This window comes from Cherax quadricarinatus, chromosome 34 (assembly GCF_038502225.1).
Source record: "Cherax quadricarinatus isolate ZL_2023a chromosome 34, ASM3850222v1, whole genome shotgun sequence".
Classification (NCBI taxonomy): Eukaryota; Metazoa; Arthropoda; class Malacostraca; order Decapoda; family Parastacidae; genus Cherax; species Cherax quadricarinatus.
The window spans coordinates 1,684,110-1,699,125 of NC_091325.1; the positions used below are offsets into that span (position 1 = coordinate 1,684,110).

A 15,016-nucleotide genomic window follows, 5' to 3' on the forward strand; every position below is an offset into this window, starting at 1 on the left:
AATTATAAAAATATTGTGGACCATTTCATTTTTTGAATAATGATATATAAAGGCAAAGCATAGACAACAGACAATTTGATTTGGAATATATTTCTTATAAACAGAAATTCGAGAAGTTATATAAAATAATAGATATCTAACATTTTGGTATGAAATATTTCATAAAAATATAATTTCCTGGAAATAAATGAATACATATCTAACATTTTGCTATGAAATTTCTTTCTAACGAACATAATTTTGAAATTATGAAGTATACAGCCAACATTTTTCTTTGAAATATGATTATTTCACATTTCCTTGTAACCAGACGTTTGGATTCTCTTCTTGCTGAGCCACACTTTATTTTTGATAAATTTAAGACTATATGCACCAATCTTCACTTTATTACCCAATATAGTGAGCGTTCTATGGACCACCCAAAATGTCGCCATGGACCACCAGTTGAGAACCACTGACTTAGAATCTCTTGTCTTGAAAGTTCTAGTTATCCAGCCTGTCATTGGCCTTCTGGTAGCAATGGCAACATTATTGTGATATTTGAATGTGAAATCTTTTGACATCTTTCCTTCTAAATCTCGCCTATCGGACTTTTGCTGTATTGAATGATTGAACTTTGTCCACTACTCCTTTAGCCTTTATTTCTTGCATTCTTCCAAAGCAAAACAATTGAATCTTGTTCTCGTTAAACATCATATTGTCTGTTTATTGAGGTTGTAAACAATCTACCATTGGATATTGACAAAAACATAAAAGGGCAATAGAACCTAATGAAATATCACCATGAATTGTAAAGGAATGCATGGGAGATTTCACTACAGGAAGATAACTTAGCAAAGAAATGGGAAATGGCACACACATTGTGTAAATATTTTATAGAGAAGACAGGGAGGACCCTTTAAATTGCACTAGATAAGAAAGAAACTTTGTCCTTCATTGCCATAATTATGTTGATTCCAAATCTGAAGTCAGAATTGACCCAGAACATTAGGATGTTTAATTGCAACAAAGTTTTATTTTTAGGCATTTTTTTTTTAATGAAGCAGATGGCATAATTAATGTGTATGCATGTTGTTCAATTTTTATCAGCTCATCAGTACTCAAAATGTGTTAAAAAGTGACTTCTTATATTAATTCGGTATGGTGGTAAACTATTATGGTAATTTTACAGGTTCACCTCGAGACTCCGATGGTTCTACAATGGCCTCTCCCCCACCAGAGTGGCAGCGAAGAGCAGAGCAACTGGTACTGTATGTCCGAGCCTTGCAACTGCTGTCTTCAGCACTCACTCTAGCAAAACATGAAAAGTCAGTTAGCAGACTACAGCCCTCAAATGCTGTCAAGAATGGTAAATTTTATTTCTCATTCATATCAAACATTACAGTCGAAGGTTTCAACTGTATTGCACTGTAAAATTTATTTTTATAGGTAGCCTCAGAAAAGTTGCTTTCTGTTGAGTCACCGTTTTCTTGTCATTAAAGGATGAGAGTATTTACTAGTGTTTCAAATATCCTTTCCCTAGTGGGTGTCTTATTTCACCAGCAATCATTACACTTAGTAATATGTTTAAAACTCTAACTTTCAGGTGATTTAGTGATACAGTGGCATTCTTTGTGTTTGTCTATTAAATGCATGTTTATATTACAGTCGTTGGTGTGCTAAATGACAGATTTCGACAAGCATTGAGTGTCTGCAAGGAATTAAACAGTTCAGGAGCAGTGACAGCAGTAGATCCAAGAACATCCACTATAACAGCTGACAAGCTAATTTACAATTATGCTATTGAAATGGTAAGTGTTACAGATAGTTCTCTAATCTATTTGCCGTGTGCAAGTTTCTTATATTTAGCCAGATGCAATGTATACCTTTTTTTTTTTTTAAAACACACTGGCTATCTCTCACTGAGGTAGGGTGACCCAAAAAAGAATCTCTTTCACCATCATTCACACTATCACTGTCCCATGTATACTTGTATGTATAAATAAATAAATTTGAAGTTTTTAATTGAAGGATGATTGTATGTAATTTAATAATGCCAAGCAGACAGGCAGATATTTAAGTTGAAAAATCTCCATAAAGTAGTATAGATTAACATTGCAGGTTAGGCACAGAAAGCATTTGACAAGCACAATAACTCAAACATGTTCATTATAGAAGTAGGTATAGATTTTTTTGTTTTTTTTTTTCAAAAAAGTTGGCCGTCTCCCACCGAGGCAGGGTGACCCAAAAAAGAAAGAAAATCCCCAAAAGGAAAATGCTTTCATCATCATTCAACACTTTCACCACACTCACACATAATCACTGTTTTTGCACAGGTGCTCAGAATACAACAGTTTAGAAGCATATACGTATAAAGATACACAACATATCCCTCCAAACTGCCAATATCCCAAACCCCTCCTTTAAAGTGCAGGCATGGTACTTCCCATTTCCAGGACTCAAGTCCGACTATATGACAATAACCAGTTTCCCTGAATCCCTTCACTAAATATTACCCTGCTCACACTCCAACAGATCGTCAGGTCCCAAGTACCATTCGTCTCCATTCACTCCTATCTAACACGCTCATGCATGCTTGCTGGAAGTCCAAGCCCCTTGCCCACAAAACCACCTTTACCCCCTCTCTCCAACCCTTTCGAGGACGACCCCTACCTCGCCTTCCTTCCCCTATAGATTTATATGCTTTCCATGTCATTCTACTTTGATCCATTCTCTCTAAATGACCAAACCACCTCAACAACCCCTCTTCTGCCCTCTGACTAATACTTTTATTAACTCCACACCTTTTCCTAATTTCCACACTCCGAATTTTCTGCATAATATTTACACTACACATTGCCCTTAGACAGGACATCTCCACTGCTTCCAACCGTCTCCTCGCTGCTGCATTTACCACCCAAGCTTCACACCCATATAAGAGTGTTGGTACTACTATACTTTCATACATTCCCTTCTTTGCCTCCATAGATAACATTTTTTGACTCCATATATACCTCAATGCACCATTCGCCTTTTTTTCCCTCATCAATTCTATGATTAACCTCATCCTTCATAAATCCATCCGCCGACACGTCAGCTCCCAAGTATCTGAAAACATTCACTTCTTCCATACTCCTCCTCCCCAATTTGATATCAAATTTTTCTTTATCTAAATCATTTGATACCCTCATTACCTTACTCTTTTCTATGTTCACTTTCAACTTTCTACCTTTACACACATTCCCAAACTCATCCACTAACCTTTGCAATTTTTCTTTAGAATCTCCCATAAGCACAGTATCATCAGCAAAAAGTAACTGTGTTAATTCCCATTTTGAATTTGATTCCCCATAATTTAATCCCACCCTTCTCCCGAACACCCTAGCATTTACTTCTTTTACAACCCCATCTATAAATATATTAAACAACCATGGTGACATTACACATCCCTGTCTAAGACCTACTTTTACCTGAGCCTCACTATCCTCATAAAAACTCTTTACAGCATTTAGTAACTTACCACCTATTCCATATACTTGCAACATCTGCCACATTGCTCCCCTATCCACTCTATCATATGCCTTTTCTAAATCCATAAATGCAATAAAAACTTCCCTACCTTTATCTAAATACTGTTCACATATATGCTTCAATGTAAACACTTGATCTATACATCCCCTACCCACTCTGAAACCTCCTTGCTCATTCGCAATCCTACATTCTGTCTTACCTCTAATTCTTTCAATTATAACCCTACCGTATACTTTTCCTGGTATACTCAATAAACTTATTCCTCTATAATTTTTACAGTCTCTTTTTTCCCCTTTCCCTTTATATAAAGGGACTATACATGCTCTCCGCCAATCCCTAGGTACCTTCCCCTCTTTCATACATTTATTAAACAAAAGTACCAACCACTCCAACACTATATTCCCCCCTGCTTTTAACATTTCTGTCATGATCCCATCAGTTCCAGCTGCTTTACCTCCTTTCATTCTACGTAATGCCTCATGTACCTCCCCCACACTTACATTCTGCTCTTCTTCACTCCTAAAAGATGGTATACCTCCCTGACCAGTGCATGAAATTACCACCTACCTTTCTTCCTCAACATTTAAAAGTTCCTCAAAATATTCTCGCCATCTACCTAATACCTCCCTCTCCCTATCTACTAACTCCCCTACTCTGTTTTTAACTGACAAATCCATACTTTCCCTAGGCTTTCTTAACTTGTTTAACTCACTCCAAAATTTTTTCTTATTTTCATTAAAATTTCTTGACAGTGCCTCTCCCACTCTATCATCTGCTCTCCTTTTGCACTCTCTCACCACTCTCTTCACCTTTCTTTTACTCTCCATATACTCTGCTCTTCTTATAACACTTCTGCTTTGTAAAAACCTCTCATAAGCTAACTTTTTCTCTTTTATCACACCCTTTACTTCATCATTCCACCAATCACTCCTCTTTCCACCTGCCCCCCCCCCCCCCCCTCCTATAACCACAAACTTCTGCCCCACATTCTAATACTGCATTTTTAAAACTATTCCAACCCTCTTCAACCCCCCCACTACTCATCTTTGCACTAGCCCATCTTTCTGCCAACAGTCGCTTACATCTCCCCCGAACTTCCTCCTCCCTTAGTTTATACACTTTCACCTCCCTCTTACTTGTTGCCACCTTCCTCTTTTCCCATCTACCTCTTACTCTAACTGTAGCTACAACTAAATAATGATCCGATATATCAGTTTCCTCTCTATAAACATGTACATCCTGGAGCCTACCCATCAACCTTTTATCCACCAATACATAATCTAACAAACTACTTTCATTACGTGCTACATCATACCTTGTATATTTATTTATCCTCTTTTTCATAAAATATGTATTACTTATTACCAAATCTCTTTCTACACATAGCTCAATTAAAAGCTCCCCATTTACATTTACCCCTGGCACCCCAAATTTACCTACTACTCCCTCCATAACATTTTTACCCACTTTAGCATTGAAATCCCCAACCACCATTACTCTCACACTTGATTCAAAACTCTCCACGCATTCACTCAACATTTCCCAAAATCTCTCTCTCTACACTTCTTTCTTCTCCAGGTGCATACACGCTTACTATAACCCACTTTTCACATCCAATATTTATTTTACTCCAGTACTAAAAAATTATGGAGAAAGGAATTCATGTACAGTTGTGGATTTTATCTTGCATTGACTTAACTAAACAATTTGCTTAGAAAAGTATTTTAAGAAGTCATATATAACTATTGTACTGTAATATGTCTGGTTCAAGCACTATAAATATTATGAGTGTGTCAATGGAGGTACTACCATCCTGTAAGCCTGTTAAATATTGTGCACTCTGGCAGGATTGCTGATTTTTTGTCTTATGAACATACAGCTGAAGATGACAGGTAAGTACCACAAACTTCTTGCATTCATTATACACTTTATTTTCCTGTGTTTCTTCATAAGAAACACAGGAAAATAAAAGTATCTTTTGAAATTACCATTTGCTCTGTTGTCTTCCTAATACTGATACTCGGGTGACTGTGTGTTGATTTTACCAATTATCTTTCTAACTTTACAGTGCCAGAGTGCTGCATTAGACGAGCTCTTTGGAAAACCTGAGGAATGCTTCCGACGCTATCAAACCGCACAGATACTACTACATGCTCTAGCTCAGCAAGTAGCACACGACTCTGACCGCTCTCTTCTCACACGTTACAAACAAGCTGTAGAAAGACGACTGTTTCTCCTTCATGAGCAGGGAGTGGTTCATGCATATAATACAAATGAAGCATAGTGAAATGGAAAGAAGCATGTGTGTGTGTATGTGTGTGTGCTGCGTGTGTGCTTCAATAAACTATATATAGTAGACACTTGATTCTGCAAATTAATTGTATCAGGGAGGGAGGAAGGTTGGGTGTTCCGATATTAAAAAAAATCATAACGATCTAGAGATTTCTACTTATATTTGGGCTAAAAGGGTTGTGATCTTATTAATGCAGTGCATTTGTGCATACTATGATACCAAATTACCTGAATGATGTGAAATTTAAACTCTAGAATAAATTTTTTGTTTTTAATTTATTTTGGCTGAGCTACATCTGTTTTCCTGTCACCATCAAATGGCAAAAACTCTGGCCCAAAGGATTTTATATTCTATAATACTGTATTTTATTAATCATTTACAGTGCAGTATTATCATTTGAAACACCATATATGCTGTTTACATTTAAATATGAACTTTACAAAACTAGGAGAAAAGGTGTCTATTAGCGACTTGATACAGTAGCCCCCCTGCATCCGCTGGTGATATATTTCAAGACCTGTGGATTCCCCCGAAACCACGGATAGCAGCAAACCTTATATACAAGCCATTTTTTGTTTACATGCATATCTATGATAAAGTTTAATTGGTAAATTATGCACAATAAAACATTACAAACATTAAATAATAATAAAAATATATTGTACATTATTATACTTGTGCACACTCACTCTCTCTCGAATGAAAGGGATTCCGATGTTTTAGCTTAACCCTCAAGGGACGATGGAGCAATGAAAAATATCTTGTACACACACACACACAGTTTAACTACATTTGAAACTTACAAATCGTTAATTTCTGGAATTTCTATTTAATATTTTTGGGTCGCTGTAAACTGCGAATAACTGGAACCATGGAAACCGAACCCACGGATATGGGGGTCCTACTGTACAACTAAAGGTAACTTTACAAGTTAACCTATACTTGATTTTAACTTGGCAACAGTTATTCTTGGCTTCCAGAAGTAGAGCCATTGTTCGATCATTGTCCTCTACTGGAGTTCTAATTAAAAAATGGCAAGTTTTGATGTTTTCTAGTTTAATTGAATGTTTTCACATCTCTAGAGAGTACAAAAGTCATTTTTTGCTGGGTCAGTGGACATGCCACTCAGCTATTCACAAACTACTAATCTCCCACAGGCTTTCCCTTCCCTAACTGTTTTCTAGTACTCTCAGCAACTTCAGAACTGCTGGCGAAAACCTTATTCCAAGTTATGATACACTAAATTATCAAACCACAGTTAAATTCCTGGCCAACTTTCCACTTCTGATGAGTTGGTAAGTAATTTTTTGTGATAAATAGGGGACACACACAACTTTCAGATACTACATGGAGAAATGTCTTGGCACTTTTCTGCAAGGATGCCATATCTCAAATTATCAGTTCTTCATGTCTTGAAAGACTTGTCTTAATTATCAGAGAGCATGCAGAATTCACCTCAAGACATCTACAATGCCCAGACACACTTGGTCTAACTGACCACCTCAAGCAAGTCCCACTGTTAATGCAGACTTAATTCTTTCACTTTTTGATGGAAGCTAACTTATTCACAAATTTTTACTTAAATTTTTGATCCACACTAACCCCTACCCTTGCACACCCCTTCTTACAGAGCTGTATGGCCCACAGATTTAGTGAATATTTTTTAATATAATATTGACCCCCTTATAAGCTCTCTGATCACCCTTAAGTGTGGATGGTATCTTGCCACATCATGATTATAAGTTACAGAAATAAAATGAACTAGCCAAATTACTATTTAACAAACCTCTCAATACAAACCAGTGTGATCATCCTTATAAATTGAATAAAATGGAAGCATGTTCTCAAAATATAATCTTTTCATTTCTTGTTAGACTCTATGCTCTTCCTATTAAGGACTCATTAACTATATGTTACTGCTGTTAGGCCTAGAATAAACATTTTCCAGTTCAATCATTGCTCACATTAAAATCAGTCATGCCTAAGTTTTAGCAAATTTATCTGTAGCCTTGAGAGCTTCACTTCATACCACTATTCCTGTTGTATATTGCTGTATGAATCATGTATTTGCAGCATTTTTAAAATTCCTGTGTTCAGACCACCTTGCTCTTTGCTCTCTTTTAGCAGCAAACCTCAGGTTTCTTTCTTTTCTTTTTTACATAGCAAACAGTACTTGTTATAATACCAATATTCTCTTGGTAAGAATAACAGTCTCCATACTCAATCCTTTGGTCAGTTTAATCTTTTCTTGAATTTCTACCAGCTTCATTTTCCTCTTGCCACTGTTAATCCTCATCAGTAGTGCTGTTAGACATCTTTTTTATACAATAATCAGTGCAGTTTGTTAAAAAATGACAGTCTATTAAACACTGATAAAATCTTTTAGGCAGAGATTTGTGCCTTATGCTAGAACACCAGAGGAAATATAAACAATACGTTAGCCTCGGGAAGAAGATATACCTGATCACATTTATTTTAGCAGGTGAATAATGCATTTATAACGAATAACCTTTTATTGCAACATAAAGCCAGATTATAGGGATTCTCTTGCTTATTTGAACCAGTCCTGGGATGAACGAGGAGTCATATCTGAATTGGAAAGTGTTCAGTTTACCTGAGGATTCGAATAATCAAGTGTTTAATATCAATATTATATACTATATATATAGTATCCTATATATTTATGTAGAGTGCTGTATATACTGTATATACAGTTGCCCTTTTTTTTTTTTTTGTGGATGACACTTTTCAGCTTACTTGGCAATATTCTTTGAAAATAGCTTCCGTAATAGGAATTTCGAAAAGATTACAATTCTAAGAAAAAAGTATAAATTAATTGCAATATTTGGCATTAAATACTTAAGAGGTATAAAATGTTTTGATATATGTTGCAAAGTGTACTGTATTTACACATTAATATTTGTTAATACAGAATGGTAAAATCCTAAAATTGTTACAAAGTACACTATAAATTCCTTTTCAATATTAAGGATCTGTTTTGTCATTGCCTTCTGATTCTGAATAATTTTTTAAGGAAATGGGTTTTATCTGCAAAAAAAAAAAAAATCTACAAGTTCTCTTAGATGAAGAAATGTAGAAATATATGGCCAATGTACATTAAAGAATTACATTATTAACAAGAATTTCAAACCAATGCTTCCTAATTTATTCTCAATGTTTGTAGGAATTCTGTCAGTTTAATGTAAAAATAATGCATTGCAAACATGAGCGTGTTTCCGAATGACAATACGTAGTTATGAAAAGGTATTGATAATGAGCCATGTAATTAGCAGTGTTGTGTGTGCTTTATATATACATCCACATACACAAATATTATCACTTAACCAAGCTCTGGTTGACACTACAACGTATATTTTCATGAACACTCGATACCTCTGTTTTGTAGCCTTGTTCCATACAGTGATTGTCACCTAGAGATGTTCATGGCTCAAATATTTGGTTCATCAAATTAAATCCCAATGCATAATCATGTATAATTAGTAAAGCATCAGTTTGTTCCATCATTACTAGCATGTGTATTATGATGCAGGATGAGGAACACAAAATCATTCCTCTTATCAGCTTTATCCAATACCATGGGTAAACATAACTGATGTTAACTCTAACTTGTATGAAATATTTACAGTAATGGGATTTTCAACTTATTGCAGAGATGCACACACTTCTGAATGGGAGAATGGTTTCAAATGAAAGATAATGTTTATGCCTTATTTCCATAAATTAAAGAAATTTATGTTGCCATAATGAGAATAATGGTAACAGTTCTTGCCTTAGTTTAAAAAAAAAAAGATTCAATAGGTTACAAACAATAACATGTAATTATCAGTGATATCATGCTCTTATACAATAAGTTAGTCAAAAAATTTAGCTGAGTGTAGGAGTTATACAGTATACACCAATGCTGAAGTTATTCAGAACTGCAAATCAAGGGTTTTAGAATCCTTAGTTTATTTTTTTCTGGTACTAAGTTTAGTAATGCATTTTTATATGGAGGAAAAGACAACTAGGTTATTTTTAGACTGAAGATGCAGAAAGGAACCTCAGTCTTTTCTCTGAGGTTAAAATCTACATTTATTGTAAAAAATAAACATAATAATACATTGCAGTTTGTTATTGAATGTTCAAATAATATAGAATGTGTATTTATTTTGATGCTTGTCATTCAGACTTACGATACAGAATACAAAATGTGCTAGAGTGGTTGCCGAATAATCAGTATTGGTGTTGATATACTGGGAAGTAGTATATGTATCAAGTGCTTATAAATCTTAATACTCCTGATGCTGTGCTCACCTTCACTTTCCCTCATGGCCAAGAGGAAAGCCTTTAATGTGTATTATATTTTTATTATGTCTGATTGCATTACTTTGTTAATTATCATTTTAATTTGTTTTGTATTTATATTTTCTATATTAATTGATTCCTGTGCTATAAAGGATGTATATACTATAATAAGTAAACAGTTATAAACTAAGGCAGTTGATGAATCAAGGTTTGTGAAAGCATTTGAAGGTGGCTGGTTCATTATTTTCTCTTATCTGAAGTAATGTTACTTCCAGTTTAATTTACTAAGCAAGTATGGAATGAGGTTTAAATCGTTGCATAGGATGCCAATAAAAGTTGAAAAAGTTGTCGGTAAGAAGAATTTTCATAATTTGTGTATCCACTCGTTAGTTTAACTTTCTCATTGAGAAGGAATGTAAATAACTAGATATTAACTTGGTTAACATATGACTTGACATGTAACTTGGTTAACATATGACGACAGTTCTGAATTTGTTTTACTTTATTTTTGTCTTTCAAATCTATATACAATTACTCAGGAAAAAATAGCTTAAGATTCAATTGCCACGAAGTCTTTTGTTCTGCAAATATGTGTATATATGTATGTGTGAGTGTGTGAGTGTTTATTTAAAAAAATTATATACTACAGTATGTATTACTTGCATGTGATGATTTAAGCTTTGTATATCTTTTTTTTTCCATAGCATGGTGAGAAATAATTAAAACAATATGTACTTAGCTATTTTTTATTATATATATATTTTTTGAGCTAATGCCCCTACTCAAGTTACAGAGTAAGTCAGTATAATTCTGCTGAATATTTAATAATGTATAACCTGATAATTAACACCTAGGAGTTGATTTTTCCTGTTGCCCATATATTCACTATCAACACAATGAAAATTAATGTAAATTTGTTTTTTTGTGTTGACTTCTAGTCAACACAGTGAAGAGCATTTCATGTTATAATTACCATTGTATATTTTACATTTGTGAAGTCTTTAGAAAATTGCAGCCTTTTACAGTGGTACAGTGACATTCTCTAAGGATTTATGGGGAAAAATCACTAAAAAATGAAAATGAAGTGATGCCTATGAAGTTTTAATCTAGTCCTGTAACACTTAGCCCAGGGCAAAATATACTTCACTATTAAGGAATAAACATAAGTCACAGGCAAAAACACAAATATTATTCTGCTTCTAGGCTGTATACTGTATATAAAACAATTGCAAGATGTATCTTGAGGGGCGTTCATTTATTTGTTAAATGACTGAAGGAATGAGAAAATGTTTAAAATTTTGGTAAAACTATATGATTTTGATAATTACATTTTTTTTTAATATACGAGGAAATGAATCAGTTGAAAGTATTTGAGCAGATGGTTTTTGTTTTGAGGAGGATAAAATCCCATGTTGGTATTAGAATAGTAAGTTTTTGTTTTTTAACTTTCAAGTTGTCTTTCTAGTCGATTAATTTGTATGTGGGCATTTTGGGTGGGTATGTGTTGATCTTGGTGTCATACATGAAAGACACTAATTCTGTCAGCCCATATCACAATATAGGGACACGTGTCTCAAGATCTCGTGCTTAGTTCATAGTTTGTATTTTGTGCATAGGAAAAGAGCTCACAACAGAGGCATGTATTTTATAATATGCATGCAAACTACCAGTATGTGTGTGTATATTTATGCTACACATACATTTAACACATGTATACACCCACACACACTCACACTCGCATACCTACATCTAAATCTTCGTTAGGCAGTTATCGCATCCAGTCTACATTAAACAAGTTTTTTTCTGTAATTTTCAGACCTTACATGATTTCAGTCTCATGTATTGGAACACTGAATGTTAAAATTTCATAGTTCCTGTTGAGTATTCTGTGACTACTAATTTTAATTGTGCAACCACAGTTATGGGCAAATTGCCATATGAGCAAGACATGCCTATGCTACCAACCTATACCAACTCAAAATGTGGGTAGTGGCAGTGGCTGTTGCCGTGGTGCCTGCCAACCACAGCATCTGTGATCTGTTTGTTTTTACGTTAGTGAGATTTTTTACAAGATGACTCCTTGCATTACTGTAAGAGCTGCAAGAGCAAAATATTGTAAAAGTTTGAATACGAGAAATGTATATTTCTTGTTAAAATGCTGCTCTGTCTGTGTTTATTTCTGTGCCTATTATTTAATTCAGGAATATAAGACTCGAGATGAGAAGTCAGTGTGATGGCTGACTAGTTTGTAGTTAAATGAAAGAAAGAGTGCAAGTTGTGTGGATGACTCTGAAGGGGTATCTGATAATCCCAGATGTAGACTAGTTGTTTGTCATCAGAGTTGGCCAGCCTTTGTAGCAAGTTTGATGGCACATTGCAGTATTACAAGACACAGAAGAAAGTCTTACACATTCTGTCACATTTGCAGAATATTGGGAAATTTGTTACTTAGCCAAGACATTAAATTAATATTTGGCTATTGGTCTCTGTTCCTGTTAAACCAATTGCAAATTTTGCTGTTAAGTGTACAGATTATAGCAGAAAAATTCTTATTTTAAAAAATTATAAAATATCAAAATACCAAAAAGAATACCGCTATGTTTGACTGCTGTAGCAGTAGGGCATAAAGCAGGTCCTGTAATACACTAGATGCCTTTATGTATATGTGAAGCAGATAAACAGCATTGTGTAGAGTATCTTACCTACTATAGGCAAGTTTTTGGTGGGTACAACCATCTTCTAGCTCCTAGTCATGTTAATATGAATCTTAGGAGCAGATGGCCACCAGAGGTAGGGTTATGAATGTACAGGTTACCCTTACCTGTATTTGTGTACATATTTGATGAGGATGCAGGTAAACATTATTTACTCTTGCAACTAGTACAATGCCCTCCATGGGCTGTCATTTTATATTCTTATTATAAACACAATAGAGCAAAAAGAAAAGTCAAATAAAAATAAAATCTCTTGTGCCTTTATTTTCCTTGTATTGAAAAGATTTTTTATTACTCATTTGGGTTTAGTAATGAATGAAAGAAAAATTGAGCATGGAAATTAATATTTTATTACTCATTTGGGTTTAGTGTGGCTTAGCGCTTCTTTTTGATTATAATAATAATAATAATAATTTGGGTTTAGTAATGAATGAAAGAAAAATTGAGCATGGAAATTAATAACTTTCAAATAGAAAAATTTATTTTATCTTATGCTTTGTGAGAGTAAAGATGCACATCTAACACCAAGGACATTTTATTAGATGTTCTGCATACTAAGACCTTCAGTCCAAACAGGATAAAAGTCTAATAAAATGTTCTAAGTGTCACATACTGTGTGTTTATTCCCAAAGTTTGTTGGTATTCATCTAATGTATGTAGTATTTTACTGTCTTGTTTTATTACCTCTTCCCCTTGGAATGGAGTTTTCTAGCCTTGAAGGATTTGTCTTGTTCACATAGAGAATATCTTGTAGATGTTTCGGATGCCTTCAAGTGTTTTAAAGATTAAAAAACAAACAATTTATAAATACCAAATGGCAGTTTAGTTATACATGTATCAGTATGCCTACTCCAAATGTTTCCCTAAGCTCCCACTAGGGGAGTTGTTGGCCTAGGGCCTGTTTTCAAGAGCACCCACCAGAGGGCTAGCACTGAGGTTGGTTCTTGTGGCAAGCTCTTTCTCTGATGCGGCCCTTCCTCAAGACAAGACGACCTCTTCATCCTTGGGCAGCAATCTCAGCTCGGGGCTATCTTTGTTTGCATTTGTCTGGAAGAACCCCGTATGCTAATACACTAAAATCTCTAGTTTACAAGAATTTACATATCCTGCATTGCTCTGTATGTCTCGGCAACCACAGGCAAAGTGGATTGCCTCTTGCCAGCTACCTTCAGTGCAGAACATAGTTACTATACACAGTAGAAAACCTTTAAGTCGTGATCATAACTCGTGTTTCCAGTATTATGTTATTTAAATTTAGGTTATTTCTAATAGAAGTACACCCATTTCCATTAAGGCAGGTGGGAGGGAAATTCATTTCCATTGTTGGTGCACATTCCTGTTAAGGAGCACCACAGCAGGCAGGCCCAAGACCTCCCTAATGCACAGGGAACAATATTACCTTAGCAATGCAGGGGAGGGTGATGGGATGTAAACAAACAAACCTCCCACAGGTCAGTGTATCTGGAATCATACCATACAACTTTAGCTCAGTGCACATTGCTCATTATTTTCCTTCTTTTCATCTCCCAATCTCGTCTGGATATTTATCATGGTTTCCAAACAAAGTGCTGGCGAAGTAACCAAGAAGATTAAACAGGAAACTATGCTTACTGCTAAAAACGAAGTAATTTAGATGCTGAAGGGTGGTACATGAATCATGGAGATGGCACTAGTGTTTGGCATTAAAGAATCAACGATTCAGTCTATTTGAGATAAGGCAAAGATGATGGCTTGTGCAATGGGTTATCCTCAGTGGGACACAATGAACAGAATGAGGAATAGGTCCACAGCTACCCTCCCCACTTGCTTCAACATGCTAAGCATCCTGAACTTGACTTGAAGGTTAGTAACAGATAATGTACAGTATTAATGTAACTATTTTTAGCTAATGTTATTTCTTTTAACTGTCTGAACTTCATTATAGTTCAGTTACTATTTCACAGCATCACTGACAATGTTTAGTAAGAAAAACTATTATTTTTATGATATAAAATTTTGTTATAGTTCTCCCAGAGGTCTGAAGAATGCAACCCTATTTTCCCATATTATATCTTTCAGTCCATAAGTCTTGGAAATCACTAGGAATGCAGTTTTCAGAAGTGTAACACGCAAACTATAATCCTCTACTTCATAAGAAAAATTATTTTTCCGTGTAAGTACACTAAACCCAGCATGTGTGTGGAATGAATGGTTC

At 34.9% G+C, this 15,016-nt stretch overlaps 1 protein-coding gene across 1 annotated transcript in view; it reads left to right on the forward strand.

Moving 5' to 3' along the window:
• Atg1 (serine/threonine-protein kinase unc-51-like protein Atg1) overlaps window positions 1-13,075 on the forward strand; it is an 85,424-nt gene extending 72,349 nt beyond the window's left edge. The window contains exons 16-18 of the mRNA XM_053783485.2: window positions 1,172-1,348; window positions 1,648-1,790; window positions 5,579-13,075. Of these exons, the coding sequence (XP_053639460.1) occupies window positions 1,172-1,348; window positions 1,648-1,790; window positions 5,579-5,794 (536 nt within the window). The 3' untranslated portion in view covers window positions 5,795-13,075. The remainder of the gene's footprint in view (window positions 1-1,171; window positions 1,349-1,647; window positions 1,791-5,578) is intronic.
• The last annotated feature ends 1,941 nt before the right edge of the window (window positions 13,076-15,016 follow it).